The sequence below is a fragment of the Salvelinus sp. IW2-2015 genome, linkage group LG18 (assembly GCF_002910315.2).
Source record: "Salvelinus sp. IW2-2015 linkage group LG18, ASM291031v2, whole genome shotgun sequence".
In the NCBI taxonomy this organism is placed as follows: domain Eukaryota; kingdom Metazoa; phylum Chordata; class Actinopteri; order Salmoniformes; family Salmonidae; genus Salvelinus; species Salvelinus sp. IW2-2015.
The window spans coordinates 63438919-63452222 of record NC_036858.1 but is presented as its reverse complement, the minus strand read 5'-3'; the positions used below and the strand labels follow the sequence as shown (position 1 = coordinate 63452222).

Below are 13304 nucleotides of genomic sequence, written 5' to 3'. Positions count from 1 at the left end.
TCTCTCTGCTACCGCACGGCAAGCGGTACCGGAGTGCCAAGTCTAGGTCCAAGAGGCTTCTAAAAAGCTTCTACCCCCAAGCCATGAGATTCCTAAACATCTAATCAAATGGCTACCCAGATTATTTGCATTGCCCCCCTCTTTTATGCTGCTGCTACTCTCTGTTTATTATCTATGCATAGTCACTTTAATAACTCTACCTACATGTACATATTACCTCAATTACCTCGACTAACCGGTGCCCCCGCACATTGACTCTGTACCCGTACCCAGTGGCGGTTCTAGCTTGTATGGCTCCCTGGACGAATGCCCATTCCCCTTGGTGGTGTGCAGACTGCTTTTATATTATTAACGATTTCCCACAAACTAGAAAACAATGCAACAATATGTCTGTGAATCTATACATTCACAGTATTATGAATGAATTGTGGTTTATTTGGTAGCATTTCGTAGTGTGACTGATTTTACTAATTGCATTAGTACTGTACAAAATTAGAGGTGCGCTATTTGATAGATTCCCGCTCCCCCTACCTCGGGCTTCCAGTGGGGAGACCTGAGGTCAACCTATCCTCGCCCCCTCCCCATCTCGTACTTGGGAGACCTTCCCAGGCAGTAGCCTGCCTAGCTCACAAACTAGAATCAGGGTGCCCACTCCGAAAAGGTTAATTGACCCACAGTTCCACATGGTGACATGATATCATTGACGTGACGTGCAAATGAGCGATAGAAAACCGATCGCGCAAATGTCACCATTACGATTTTTTTTGTGCGGGTGTCCGTTGATGCGGTTTTAAGGAAAATACAAAAACAAATCTTGCCACCCAGGGCGGCTGCCCATGTCGCCTATACCTAAATCCACCACTGACGGTACCCCCTGTATATAGCCTCGCTATTGTTTTTTTGTTTTTGTATTTTCCTTAAAACCGCATTGTTGGTTAAGGGCTTGTAAGTAAGCATTTCACTGTTGTATTCGGCGCATGTGACAAATAAAATGTGATTTGATTTAGAGCGCACCTGCCAATACTGTACCAGATGGGCATATTCATTTGCTATATCTACACAAGATTTTTTGTGACAAAACCATCAGTAGGCCTAGAGTTGGAAACGCTTTGGAAACCCATTAAACTTGGATTATTTATTCGGTACATGGGAATTTAGCCGCAAAAGTAATTTCTATGTATTTACGCACAGACTTTTATCTCCAACAAGTCAATTTGATGGACACACAACTCTTATTGGAAAATGCTCATATTGTTTTTATGCAGATTTTTGAATATTCGCATGAAAATCTGTCGCCAATTGGATGGAAACCTAAGTATAGACACCCTAAATTCTCTGGAAAGTGCGCTAGTCCAGTGTCACTTTGATTATGCCTGCAGATCATGTTTCATCAGCAGCCCAAAACATCTAAGAATAAGCTACAGACCAGTCAAAACAAGCTTGTAAGAATTGTACTTCAACTCCCCCCTCATACTCATCTGGAGGTCGAGCATTTTAAATTGAAAAAGATTGACTCAGCCCTCAGGTACCTATCCAACTATTTCTAATTTGTTAGAGATGTCCACCAGCATAATACCAGAGCCAGAGACTCTAATATTTGCTGTTTTAAATATAAATGTCTATCTGGTAAGAACACATTTTTATACACCGTTGGATTGAACTACCACAGCAACTCAAAGCCTTACCAACCATAACCACTTTTAAAAAGGATGTCAAAAGCTGGCTAATGTGTGAACAGTAGAACATTTTTGTGTCTGTATCTCTGTAATGTGTCTGTATCTATGTAATTGTATATGTATTTATGTTWAAAAAAATAAGGACCACAATGGAAATAAGTCCCTGACTTTATTGTGAAAAAAAAATCATCTTTGACCTGTATTTTTTTACTGACAAATAAAATCACTTGTCACGATCGTGTGGAGGAGAGACGGACCAAAACGCAGCATGAGGAAAATAAGCCATCTTCTTTTAATTAAATGAACGAAGATGAACATGAAACGAAAACTCTATACAAACAAACAAAACAACAAATGATCGTGAAGCTAAATAACGCAAGTGCACAGACAAGCAACAAACGTTAAACAAGACAACTACCCACAAAAGCCTACTGCCTATGGCTACCTTAAATATGGCTCCCAATCAGAGACAAATGAATGACAGCTGTCTCTGATTGAGACCCAATCTAGGCAGCCATAGACATAACTAGACAACCTCACAATTATCTATCCCATACACAATACAACACCCATAGACTAAACAAAACACACACAACATACAATGCCCACCCCAACTCACGCCCTGACCAACTAAACATAATCAAAATAACATAAAAATAGGTCAGGAACGTGACATCACTCAATTAATCAATCCAAACTGTGAAGCACCAAAAGYTTTAATGACATTCAAAGATTGCCAAGCCTTCGATACTGGGTAAGCCTACAAGTTAGGGAGGGATGTACAGACCACAATTGTAGCTGAAAACATCTGAATGTTCACATGTCTTAAAGCATATTATAAACTGGGTGGTTCAAGCCCTGAATGCTGATTGGCTGACAGCCATGGTCTATCAGACATATACCACCAGTATGACAAATAATTTATTTTTACTGCACTCATTTTTTATTTTATTTAACTAGGCAAGTCAGTTAAGAACAAATTCTAGTTTCCAATGACAGCCTAGGAACAGTGGGTAAACTACCTTGTTCAGGGGCAGAACAACAGATTTTTACCTTGTCAGCTTGGGGATTTGTTCTAGCAACCTTTCGGTTACTGGCCCAACGCTCTAACCACTAGGCTACCTACCACCCCAATTACATTTGTAACCAGTATATAATAGCAATAAGGCACATCAGAGGTTTATGTTATATGGCCAATATACCACGGCTAAGGGCTGTATCCAGACACTCCACGTTGCGTCGTGTAAAGAACAGCCCTTAGCAGTGGTATATTGGCCATATACCACACCCCCTCATGCCTTATTGCAACTTCTTGTGAATAGGGGGCGCTGTTTTCACTTTGGGAAAAAAATCGTGCCCAATTTAAACGGCCTCGTACTCTATTCTAGATCGTACAATATGCATATTATTATTACTATTGGATAGAAAACACTCTCAAGTTTCTAAAACTGTTTGAATTATATCTGTGAGTAAAACAGAACTCATTTTGCAGCAAACTTCCAGACAGGAAGTGAAAAATCTGAAAACGATGCTCTGTTCCAGGGCCTGCCTATTCAATTGCCTAATATTTATGGATATGCATGCACTGCATACGCCTTCCACTAGATGTCAACAGGCAGTGGAAGGTCGAATGGGGTGTCTAGCTTGATCTGAGGTCGAACAAGAGCTCTTGGAATGACGTGACCAGAATTTCCTTTCTCTACCTAGGCGCGGGAAGTGCCTCCATGTTGTCTTATGATAAGCGTTCGGTATACACGGCTAATATCTCCGGCTCTGTTTTTATTTGATAGATATTAGAAAAACATCATAAAGTAGGTTTTTTCAACCGAGTTTCATCAGTTTATTCAACGTTTAATGGGACTTTTGGAGTTTTCCGTTCTCTGCGTCGAGAGAAATTGGGAACGTCATCAACATTGGCTAGCCTTGTGGAGCGAATTCGACAGGAAGAGTAAGGACATTCTAAAACCAAACAACGATTTATTCTGGACCTAGGACTCCTTGCACAAGATTCTGATGGAAGCTCAGCAAAAGTAAGAACAATTTATGATGTTATTTCGTATTTCTGTGGAAAATGTTGAGTCCTATTATTCGCCCTTTTTGCGGGCGCTGTCTCGCTATAACGTAAGCTGTTTGTTATGGTAAAGTTATTTTTTTTAAATCTAACACGGCGGTTGCATTAAGAACTAGTGTATCTTTCATTTGCTGTCCAACATGTATTTTTTAGTAAAGTTATGATGAGTTCTTTGGTCAGATTAGGGTGAGTGTCCAAAATAGCTCCGGACAATTTGGTGAATTGATGCTACATTTTCACAATGTATAACTGTCACGTTCCTGACCTGTTTTCTGTTGTTTTTGTATGTATTTAGTTGGTCAGGGTGTGAGTTGGGGTGGGCATTCTATGTTATGTGTTTCTATGTTGGTTAATGGGTTGCCTGATATGGTTCTCAATTAGAGGCAGGTGTTTTACGTTTCCTCTGATTGAGAACCATATTAAAGTAGGTGTTTTCACATTGTTTGTTGTGGGTGGATGTCTTCCGTGTCTGTGTATGTTTGCACCACACGGGACTGTTTTGTTCGTTTGTTCGTTTGTTCGTTTGTTCGTTTGTTCGTTTGTTCGTTTGTTCGTTTGTTCGTTTGTTTCGTTTGTTCGTTCGTTCGTTTTGTGTAGTCTATTTCCTGTTCGTGCGTTCTTCGTTTATGTAGTTCGCTTTGTTCAGGTCTGTTGACTTTCGTTTTATTATTTGTAAATTCTCAAGTGTTTTTTCGTGTTCGTCTTTATCTTAATAAACATCGTTATGTCCTATAACAACGCTGCGCTTGGTCCAATCCCTACTCCTCCTCTTCAAGCGAAGAGGAGGAGAACACCCGTTACAATAACCACGGTTGCAGCTCTAAATATGCAAATTTTCGAACAAAACATAAGTGTATTGATATAACCTGATGTTATAAGACTGTCATCTGATGAAGTTGTCCAAGGTTATGATTAATTTATATATTTTGCTGGTTTTTGCAATCGCTACCTTTTGCTGCTAATAAATGCGATTGTGTGTTTGGCTATTGTGGTAAGCTAATATAATGCTATATTGTGTTTCGCTGTAAACACTTTAAAAAAATCTGAAATATTGGCTGGATTCAACAAGATGTTTATCTTTCATTTGCTGTTACACCCATGTATTTTTCATAAATGTTTTATGATGAGTATTTAGGTATTTCACGTTGCTCTCTGTAATTATTCTGGCTGCTTTGGTGATATTTTTGATGGTAGCTGCAATGTAAAACTATGATTTATACCTCAAATATGCACATTTTCGAACAAAACATAAATTTATTGTATAACATGTTATAAGACTGTCATCTGATGAAGTTGTTTCTTGGTTAGTGACTAATTATATCTCTATTTGGTCGGTTTTGTGATAGCTACCTATGCGGTAGAAACATTTWGAAAATATGCGGTTGAGTCTTTRGCTATTGTGGTTAGCTAATAGAAATACATATTGTGTTTTCGCTGTAAAACATTTWAAAAAATGAAAATTATATTATATGATATCCCTGTCGCGTTAGGCTAGGCTAGGCTATGCTAGTCAGCTTTTTTGATGAGGAGGATCCCGGATCCGGGAGAGAGAAGCAGTAGAGGTTATTAAATAACTGTACGAAAAGTAACTATTAATGCATACATTCCATAGTCTGTGTTTGTTTGATTATKCATTCCGTTTTTGTTGAGAATTAAGAAATTTGACCTAAATCTATTACTATTTCCATTATGCCCATATTCACCAATGACCTTTAACCCCTTGAAAATTGTCTTGAAAATCAAAATGTAACTTGTTATCCGGTCTACCTTTGTGTATCATCACATCATTGTTTGATCTGGCATGGATGACAGCCMGTAACAAGCAACAACAAAAAAGCAAGCACTTTATCCAGGTTAGCTGGTCTACTAACAGGTGAGACTACCTGTTTATTTTATTTTTATGTCCTCAACATGAGCCGCTGCCTTCCCTCCATCTCTGGGAGAATACTTGTGGTTTATTTTTTTCATTTCTCTCAATCTAATAGCATTATTTGGAATAATAATTTTGCCTTGGAGGCCTGGGGGAGACATCTTAGCGATGCGTCGTGCTAGTCTTCATTTCAGTGTTCCCCGCTGCATCTCAGCAAATGTTCCCCACAGTTTATTGCTTTCTGAAATAGCTCCATTAGTGTCGAAGGAAGCCTACAATAATGGAATGCAGACAGGCTGGCGACTAGGAAGCTGTCCATGTGTTGAGCAGGGATGATTGACAGATGGAGAAGAACAAACCTAGGCTACCTGAAAAACCAACTGGGCTACTGAAGTTATATAAGACTGGTGAAAGTCCTGAAAGTTTGTTAGGCTAGTTGAAACGGTGAAGACACCCATCCAATTTCCATAAATCAGTCACAAAGAGTAAACCAGTGAAAATACYAAAAAATAACAAAGTTTGTTATTGAAACAAAGTAACAGGTGGTTGTTTGGCAAATAGTTGTTTGTTTAAACTTTCTGTTAAAAAGCCCAACTGACTTTCAAAGAGTGGGAGTCCAGTCAGTAGTGTGAAAGATGACAACCTAGTAAATGTCATCCAGCCTTCTGTTCCCAGGCCGACTAACTGAACAAACACTGAACATTCTTCTAGTACAGAACCTTACTGAGACATTTGAGGCAAGGTGAGTGGCAGGTCTTTATTTCAACCCCACACCCTTCCCCCTTGATGCCTTCTCCTGTTTATCCACAACTAGACAGCCCTTTATCCATACAAATATGGGAACCTACCAAACAGTAACCCATGTGTTTCTATCCAGACAGGGAGCAGAAAGTGACAGTGAACAACTGTTTACAGGGTGAGCTCCAACGCCCCTCAGAAAATGGAATGTATTTTCTGCCGTCCTGCATCCCACTCCTGAGCCTGCATGGGATGAGGCAGGAGGATGATCAGTCATGTCAGAGGCAGTGTTTGTTTACCTCATTGTGGTGTGTGTTTGTGTGCTGTGTGTCATACTTTACGTGCTGCCGGGGGGCGATGACACAATGAATTACAGCTTACACAGAGGACGCCAACAACCCACCCAGACAGATGAAGCCCCTCCGAACTCTGTGTTTTCATTATTGTCAGTCAGACCTTTAACTCCCTGTATGTGTGTGCGTGTGTGTGTGTTCTCTCCCTGTCAGTTGTGTTCATGCCCACCGGCGGCAATCAGCCCTGGAACTGCACTGTGACAATTCAGAGGAAGTAGAGAAAAGGGAACTAATGGGGGGTACAAAACGCTACCACCTCTCCTGCCGCAACATCACTGTGTCTTCAGCCTGCAGACTGTTTAGTACAGAATTTGCCCTGAGATATCAAAAGCTTTAGTAGTTGTTTTGTTTCATGGTTCTACACTATACGRAGTATAAGAAGTAAAGTATCTTAATCATGTTGTTATCCAATTTTGAACATGGTTCTTTCTGAGTAACAGCTGTGGTTGTTTTCTTGGAAGGCCTGAGGGCAGAGCGTCAAGGGGCTAGTGGGGGTGGAGGTGAGGGCTCTGTGGTCCCCAGATGGTGCTCTCTCTGTGGTCATGGGTCCAGTGGGGTGGAGGGTTGCTCCCTGGTACCAGGCCATGATTGGATACGCTGACCTGTGAAATCACTTGGAAGACTTCTCTTCTCCAGCTATGTACTGTAGCTCCGCAGGCTAAGTGTTTTTAGTTTGGAAGCTGGTCGTTAATGGCCTATATTCTACAGGCAATCAAATACTGTAGCGAATGTAAGATCATTCTCGTGAGATTGGTGGACAGGGGATCGCAGGATCACTTATGAGACAGAACTATTCATGTCACCCCTCCCTACTCTGTTCCTTACACTGTACCTCCTTCACTTCCCTGACAGAAGTAAACTCTGTCTGTTCCTCCCTGATCAACTTACCTTCCACCATGAGGACAACAGAGATACTGTATGAAACATGGCTGCCTTCTCATATTGTCATGTTGTTTCCTAAAAGCTGCTGTAAAGGTCAAGTGTTTAGGGGGTCTGGGACACAAAGACATGTCAGATCAATAAACAACAGCTTTCATCTTGCAAGGCAGGGCTTGCATCCCAAATGGCACCCTATGGGCCCTGGTCAATAGAAGTGCAATATAAAGGGAATAGGGTGCCATTTGGTATGCACATAGAGAATTCCCTGGACCATTATGGAGTAACCTCCCTGTCAACACATTAACACAGTGCAAAACCTTCACTGGGAGGGGATGGGTAGGCGCACTGAGGAGAGGAAGGTGAAAAAAAAAATCCCTGTGTATTATATTTGAGTCATTTAGCAGACGCTCTTATCCAGAGTGACTAACAGGAGCAATTAGGGTTAAGTTCCTTGCTCAATGATTTTTCACCTAGGGATTCGTACCAGCAACCTTTCAGACTACTGGCCCAACACTCTTAACTGATAGGCTACCTGCCTGGCGCTAACATTAATATTTTGTCCTGTCCACATTCTGATTGGCTCCCGAGTGGCGCAGCGGTCTAAGGCATTGCATCTCAGTGCTAGAGGTGTCACTACAGACCTGGCTTTGATTCCAGGCTGTATCACAACCGGCTGTGATTGGGAGTCCCATAGGGCGGTGCACAATTGGTCCAGCGTCATCCGGATTAGGGTTTGTCTGGCATTGTAAAGAAGAATTTGTTCTTAACTGACTTGCCTAGTTAAATAATAAATACAATTAAAGTGTAGAAGTCGCATTGTGATCTGACCTTCCTGACCACCTCCGGAGACAGGCAAGATGCATTGTTCCTGTATATCTTGTAGACAGATCTGGACAGCGAAACTGTTTAAATCACCATTTTACCACTCTTTAAAATCATTGACTGGTGGCACCATTGACTCATGGTGTCAAGATGTCTCTTAAACTAAATAAATATTATGTAAACAAAATATCTGTCAAATAATTTGCATACAGGGAGGGACCATGAAATCTGGTCTCAAAGCAGACATGGCTAGTGGATAGATAAGAGACTAATTTTAATATCATGTGTAGATGCAATGGCTAATACGTGGGTGTAACAGTATAACTTTAGTACGTCCCCTCGCCCCGACCTCGGGTGCACACATCAACAACAGTCACCCACGAAGTCGTTACCAATCGCTCCACAAAAGCCACGGCCCTTGCAGGGCAAGGGGAAACACTACTTCTAGGTTTCAGAGCAAGTGACGTAACTGATTGAAACGCTATTAGCGCGCACCCGCTAACTAGCTAGCCATTTCACATCCGTTACACTCACCCCCCTTTCAACCTCCTCCTTTTCCGCAGCAACCAGTGATCCGGGTCAACAGCATCAATGTAACAGTATAACTTTAGACCGTCCCCTCGCGCGAACCAGGGACCCTCTGCACACATCAACAACGGTCGCCCACGAAGCATCGTTACCCATCGCTCCACAAAGGCCACGGCCCTTGCAGAGTAAGGGGAAACACTACTTCTAGGTTTTAGAGCAAGTGACGTAACTGATTGAAACGCTATTAGCGCGTACCCGCTAACTAGCTAGCCATTTCACATCCGTTACATGGGCACATTCAGAATGTGGACAAGACCTGGACAAAGGATGCCTATGGTATAAAAAGGGCTTTATATAACAAATAATCAATGTGGTCAAGATGATTGAAGACATTTTWAAAAAAATGTTCAAGAACATACAAGAACGTTTTGGGAAAACATATCGCTCAGTACAAARCTTTCCYCAATGTAGCGAACGTTCAAGAGAATCTTTCCAGAACGTAAAAACTTACTGCAGCCCGGTGTTCTGGTCCTAAGCATGTCCTCTCCTCTGATTGGCTCAGGTAAAACCTGCTTTGATGGATTGGTCCAGTAATTCTTGCATTCTGGGTCCATACTTGCAAACATTAGAAAAAGTTTATGTTTAAGCAATAAGGACAGAGGGGGTATGATAAAATAGCGCCGGAGGAAATGGCAGCAGTTTGACAGGCGCCCAACCAATTGTGCTATTATGTGTTTTTTTCGCATTATTTGTAACATATTTTGTACATAATGTTTCTGCAACCGTATCTTACGGCAAAAAAAGAGCTTCTGTATATCAGGACAGCGATCCCTCAACTCGAATTAGACATTATTTCTTCAAGAAATAAGAAAGGGGCCTCGAACCCATGGTTACAGTACCCCGAAAATTCAGTCAACTGCCTAGCAGCGATGGTACTAGAGGTACATGACAGCTGTTTGACAAAATCATAAGGCTCTTCGACTTTTTGTTTTTACAATGTATGATCAAATTAAAATGTTGTATATACCTATCTTTTTTCCGTAAACGTACGTGGATGTGTGTGAAACTGATAAGCAAAAACGTGCGATTTTGTCATATGCGAAAACATGCCTTATGKATTTTGTCTTAAAATATTTGATAGGCTGATGTGGGATTTGTTACAGGAAATAATCACTGCCACCTTGTCAGGTTAGCATAGGGCTAAATGTGCTAGATTATATGATGGGAACAGCTAACATGTAGCGTTGTATCACGTGCAACTACGTTGACAATTTTAATTGGCTAATGCGCATTTTAAGATGCAGAAAAACTTGTTCGCAAGGATGGACCCGATGTGTTTAGGGGGTCTGGGACAGACCGGCCTGATCAATAGACACACATTACAAGACCTCTATTGGGAGGGGATGGGTAGGTGCACTGAGGAGAGGAAGGTGCAAAAAGTTTGTGTAGCTGTTATGGACAGATGATCAATAATTCAGCAACATCACTTACATAATCATTGCAATAGTTTAAATCAATGTTTATTCATAAAAAAAAKKAAAAAAAAACAGAACATGACATTTAATTGTAGTGCGAGTAAAGAAACTAAACTAATGGAATCATCCTGACCATACCCCAACTTAAGTACTAAATCAATTCACAAATCTAATATAACAAATTCTCAATGAGGTCAAGAAGATATCACATACATAGTAGGGAACATCACATTCACAGACAGGATGTTGCTGTAAACTGAAGTTGTTTATCCCATTACAGTGTTTTCATTGCAGAGGTCATCATGTTGTTGTTGGCCCACCCATCACCACCATAAGGCCTGTCCAACGAGCGCAACTGCTGTTGCCATGACAATTTGTTGCGTCGAGGATTGGGTGAGTGGGGTTGAAAATATTCATACAGGGCAACAGGGAGTCGTTCCAGGGCTATAGAGTCATACTAGTACCCGTTGTCAGTAAAGACATTCAGTGCTGCTGCAACTAGACTAGACAAACATTATTCCCCCCAAGCAATTTCACAAGCTTGATATAAAAAAGACATGACTAACACAGGACATGCTCATTGGGTTAGTTTGCACAATGAGTGTTACAGATAGTGTCTTTGTAGACCTTAGAGATAGTCATAACTAGGATATTCTTGACAAGAGTAACTTATGACAACAGAACAGTTTTTCTCTCTCTCTGGAGTAAGGTAAATCCAGCACATTCTGCGACTGATGACCTTGTACAATACAATGGGTTGGTGCTTATTCACAGTAGGCTACAGGTCTTAAGATGATTGACAGACTTCCTCTCCACTGTCTGGTGTTCTGAGCCTGTATTCAGAGTCAGAGTAGCAGTACTGATGTAGGATCAGTTTTGCCTTTTAAATCATAAGGAATAAAAAGAGGGGCCTAGATCAGCACTTCTCTCCTCTGAGATGCTTTATGAATCGGGCCCTGGTATTCTGTTCCTGTGTGTCCCCTCTTCTCTGATTGGCTCAGGCCTGCAGTAGTTTCCTGAGGTCCTCGTCCATGCCCCGCCTACTGAGCTGCTCCAGGCTGTGGTAGCGATGGATGACCTGGTCGGCGGTCACTACCACCACCCTGACCCCGTGGGTGTCCTCTCCCAGCTGGCAGCCTATAGCGGAGCTCACCACCATGTCCAGGCCATTGTGGAGCCCCCCCGCATTACGGTGGTAGTGGCCAGAGAACACCGCCTTCACTCCTGCACAACACAGAGCAAGAGAGTGTGAGGAGGAGGCTTACAACAACACAATACGAGAGAGAGAGAAAGAGGAGTAAGAAGAGGGTTATCAAAGCTTTTTGACTCACCAGACCCATTATGTCCAGCCACAATATTGGGATTTCGTCTCAAAAAACAGCAACCCCAGAAAGTGACAGTATCGATTAATAATCAATTAGTATTGAATAACCTTAGGTGACATGTGACCATATGGTGTCGGTGTCTGTTGGGTTTGTTGGAGAAAGCCGGTTCTGTTTTCTACACAGCTCCAGTCTGCATCCTGTCTACATGCATTTACAGAGCTAAATGTAACATAGGCAAACTGTCCCTGATCTGCATACAACAGCAATATATTCATATTAGCTCAATATAATTGCATAATGAGATCATTGCCATATCTGTCAGATTGACTGAAAACAAATGCCTGAGGGAGGGGGGAGGAGAGAAAAATGAGAGAGAGATGGGAATGAGAGGAAGTGCAAGCTGAGAGAAACTGAACTCATTTTTTGAATAGTTTGTAAAAATGTAGAAACTTTTCAGGGGCTTTTACTTTTCAGTTTCTTTTCCATCACAATCTTTGTCATTATTGAATTGATGTATATCGCTTSCCCTGAAGCGGTGTTTCTGCGGGGCTCGGTTTCTACTGAGAAATAGAAGGCACTGAACTGATTTCACACTCACACTGGTTGGCCAAGCAAGCCCCAGTCTGAATGAGAAGTGCAAATGAGTAATTCTCTTTTTGCGGATGTGTGTGCGTATTCTACTGTGAGTTCACTCTAGGTTTTGGCAGACAGAGGAAGTAAGATGTTCCGTTTCTAACAGTAGCGGGGTAGTTAGACTTCTAACCGCTTGCTGCCATTCCTCAATACACAACACATGCCAAGGATATAATTAAAACGGGCAAAAACTGGCAACGAAGAAACTAAATTCCTGTCCACAGTACACATGAACACACTACTCATGTCCTGGAAATCCATCCAATCCTCAACACTAAAATAACATCCAGAAAACCCTGGAGTTGCTTTTCAAGAAAACCCTTTTTCGCCCCCTGATCAGCAACATTCAGATTCTACACACAATGGGTGCACCATTGAATAATGAATCTAAGCAGTAGCGTGGCCGTGGGCCTGGCGCCTGGGCCTTCAGTGAGGTACTACACAGTCCCACCCGAATTAATCCACCTGTATTACCATCATTTAGATGCCATGGCTCTAGACACTATACATTTAGCAGAAACGCAGTATAACCAGGCGTTGCGTCACCTTGAAATTGACATTTTTCAGAGAATTGCAGGGGAAGAGTACAATAACAGTACAGTTCAACTAATAGGCAAGAACATAGTCGAGTGCAACAGAGTTATATTAATATTCTTCTTCTATCCATTTCTGGTCCACAAACTTTGAGCTTTAAGTCCCCCAAAATAATACAGTGTGTTCACTAAACAGCGCATTGTCGCACCCAAAGCAGTTTCACCGTGATGATAAAGACACATAACTATTCACTGAAATAAAAGAAAACAAATAATTTGCAACATAGGCTATTTGCCATTTTATTTTGTTAATATATAGGCTATTTAATATTAACGAAATAAAATGCGAAACATACATACACATTTAATAAAAATAACATGCATTGTATGCCTACTCACCA

The 13304-nt window shown here is 41.5% G+C and overlaps 1 protein-coding gene across 1 annotated transcript in view; it reads right to left on the bottom strand.

Annotated features, from left to right (window-relative positions):
- Positions 1 to 10440: 10440 nt before the first annotated feature.
- Positions 10441 to 13304, bottom strand: part of LOC111977858 (calcineurin-like phosphoesterase domain containing 1) — a 47265-nt gene continuing 44401 nt past the window's right edge. Inside the window, exon 5 of the mRNA XM_024007604.2 lies at positions 10441 to 11636. Coding sequence (XP_023863372.1) covers positions 11410 to 11636 — 227 coding nt within the window. The 3' untranslated portion in view covers positions 10441 to 11409. The remainder of the gene's footprint in view (positions 11637 to 13304) is intronic.